The sequence below is a fragment of the Austrofundulus limnaeus genome, unplaced genomic scaffold, assembly GCF_001266775.1.
Source record: "Austrofundulus limnaeus strain Quisiro unplaced genomic scaffold, Austrofundulus_limnaeus-1.0 Scaffold657, whole genome shotgun sequence".
Lineage (NCBI taxonomy): Eukaryota > Metazoa > Chordata > Actinopteri > Cyprinodontiformes > Rivulidae > Austrofundulus > Austrofundulus limnaeus.
This window is the reverse complement of record NW_013953059.1, coordinates 58,171-61,374: the sequence shown is the minus strand read 5'-3', so window position 1 is coordinate 61,374 and position 3,204 is coordinate 58,171. Positions and strand designations below refer to the sequence as shown.

The 3,204-nt window shown below is 41.2% G+C and overlaps 1 protein-coding gene across 1 annotated transcript in view; it reads left to right on the top strand.

Annotated features, from left to right (window-relative positions):
* Positions 1 to 3,204, top strand: part of LOC106531611 (ribonuclease inhibitor) — a 26,536-nt gene that overhangs the window by 19,917 nt on the left and 3,415 nt on the right. Inside the window, exon 7 of the mRNA XM_014027517.1 lies at positions 2,889 to 3,062. Coding sequence (XP_013882971.1) covers positions 2,889 to 3,062 — 174 coding nt within the window. The remainder of the gene's footprint in view (positions 1 to 2,888; positions 3,063 to 3,204) is intronic.

Below are 3,204 nucleotides of genomic sequence, written 5' to 3'. Positions count from 1 at the left end.
GGGTCCTCCGGAGGACCCGGCCTGTCGTTTTGGACACAGCCTTTGTCTGTGTTGTTCATGAAGAAGAATCCAATAAAGGTTCTTCAAAACTGCCACCTGGTGGTGAAGTCTTGAACTACAACATGAGCTACACACCTCTCTGTAGCTGTGAGGTGTCATGATACAATATTGTGCTTGATGCATGTGCACTGTTATAAAGACCTTGTAAGCTTTACTTGAGAAAATCCTGTAAACCATTTGCACTAATGTTGGTTATGTAAATTTAAATGCTACAAATTCATGTAATATTTACTCATTATCTAGTAAAAGTTATTAAGAATAGTTAGAGATTTGTGAATAAATCAGGTAAATTTTACTTAATTTGATCACGTATATGTTACAAGATTTAATAGCCTATATGCCACAGACATCCAGCCCAGCACTTGATGCCACTCCCAACACTTCCAGTTCATGGTCAACACAGTGTTAGCAAAAGATTTTTTCACCCGACAACGACTCAATGATCTCCACAATTCAGAATTAGCATATTACATGTACCAACATTAACACAGGAGACGTACAGGTCCAGACAAGTGGAAAAAAAATCACTCCAAAGTGGATTAAAGCCATAAAAACAAAGGAAAGACGTTTGTGTTTATGGTTCCAGAATTTAACCTTTTTCTCTATTCCTTGGCTGCTTGTTCTGTGAACTTTTCACGTAGAGCTGTGACACTTACATTGTTGGAAAGAGCAGAGTCTGAGCTTTAAATCGATGGGCTACTTGTATGGTTTGGATCGTTTTCCCCGACGTTAGTGAACTGAAAACATGATWATCAGGCGGAGGTTCTGCTGCTCTCTGTGCACGGGGGGAGGAGGGGGAGGGGCGTGCTCGTCACTCGGCTTTAGTCTACGCCAGAGGTGCCCAAAGTGGGGCCCGCAGGCCAAATTTGGCCCACCAAACAATTTGATTTGGCCCACGAACAGTTGTCCTGCTTATTAGATTGTAATTACATTCAGATTGAATATAAAATTCAWGTAACTACAAGAGACATTTAGATTAGATTTAAGCCCATATCTAGATTTGCACACCTTAAAAGACCCCATATACCCAATTTTTAAATTATGAATAGTTTCATGAGCCTTTGCTGACATTGCATTGACTTTGCATACATTGAATTTTCTCCATGTCCATGGGTTAAAACAAATGTAGGCAACCACACTAGCTCCTAGCTTAATCATAAAAATAAAACAAGTTTATGTAAGAAGTATTTGCATTTCTTATTATTGCATTTGGCCCGCGACCCTCAGATCAATTTTAACCTTGGCCCTCTTAGGGAAAAGGTTTTTTTTTTAATTTGGCCCTCTCAGTTAAAATGTTTGGGCACCCTGGTCTACGCTGTAATATACACGCTAACAAGGTTTTACTTTTGCATAAAACTCATGACAAAGTCACATAAAAAACATTTCATATAACACAAACGCGCACACACACCTACCTTTGTACCGGTTGCTGTGTTAGCTTCCTGCGTTCCTGTGTTAGCTGTTGTGTGGAGAAGGTCTTTCCTCTCTCGTCTTGGCAGTAAAAGGGGATAAATGTACATTTCCCTTTTGTAACCTCCATCTTCTCATTTCTGATGCTGACTCTTGAATATCCTCAGGTTGGAAATGCAGATTACAAACCAAGCGTGAGCTTTTAAAGATAAGTTTTGCCTGTAATGCTATGATCCTCTGCTGTCACCTCCTCATCAAGAGGAAAATGGATAAAAACTAACTACTCGATCGTATCTGCTGCTTAGTGGACACAACGGCTCAGAACAGAACTCATATTTTATACCAGTAGATCACAGATGCTACAACTTTTGTGACTTTTTCACGGACTAGAACTAGGAGCTAACGCTAAAAACATTGGCAGTAAGCAGGAAGTGGAAGGGAGGAGCGTGGCAAGAGTTTTACCGGAAATACGTCATTAATGACCGTGGCATGTAGGCTATTGAGCAAATTAAGTTAAATTTACCTGATTTATTCACAAATCTTAAACTATATTCTTAATAACTTTTACTAGATAATGATGAGAGTAAACATTTCATGAATTTGTTGCATTTAAATTTACTTAACAAACGTTGTGCAAATCGTTTACAGGATTTTTCTCAAGTAAATCCTACAAGTTATTTTTTACAGTGTCAGAGGAACTGGACCTTATTCTGTTCTGAAGTAGAATATAGAATGCTACTTTTGGCGCCTCGACTTGGTGCCTTGTGTGATTTAGTTTTACCCAGTGGATGCAAGATTAGCTTCCCTGTGCCTTTGGGCAGGAGATAGGGCTCTGATGGTGATTTGTAACTACGTTCGAACAGCAGTTCAGATTATCTGGCCTTCTTGGAGTCATTATCGAGGGTGCTYGAAGGTGTTCTAGGTTGGGACTCCTTTATTCTGCTGGGGTACTTCAMTGCTCATGTGGAGAATGACAGTGAAGGACGYGAATGGGAGGAACAACCTCTCTGAACTGAACCTGAGCTGTGTTCTGTTGATGGGCTTCTGTGCTAGTCACAGTTTGTCCATCATACTGGTGGTCAGAGGSTCCGGTGGTGCCAATGCATGGCAGCCCTGCCTCTGTCAGTGTGCCCCAGGACAGCTGTGGCTATAATGTAGCTTAATAGCATCAGTGTGTGAATGTGTGAATGCATTTAAGTGTAAAGGGCTTTGGGGTCCAGAGGGACTTGATAAAGTGCTATATAAGTTCAGTCCATTTACCATTTACCATCACAAACACCATGTTTAAAGAAAAGGGTGTCCATAAGTGCGTGTGGCACCAGGAAACTATAGGCTGCCCAGTTCAGTCATTTAGTTCATTTTTCAGTTTTAACCTGCATCTTGTTGGCCTCAGCTCATGTCTTTTATTCTTCATTCAGATTGGAGGGCTGCAAGATGTCAGGGATCAGCTGTTCTTCTCTGGGCTCAGCTCTGAAGTCCAACCCCTCCCATCTGACAGAACTGGACCTGAGTAACAACAACCTTCAGGCTCCAGATGTTCAGCAGCTGTTGGATCTTGTGGAGAGTCCAGCTTACAAACTGAAGAATCTAGGGTCAGTAGATGGTCTGAGTGAGTCCAGACTGGGACTGAGCTGTATTACAACCCCTGGCAAAAACTATGGAATCACCAGACTTGGATGAGCACTCATTCAGACATTTCATTCTGTAAAACAAATTCAGATCAAAAACATGATG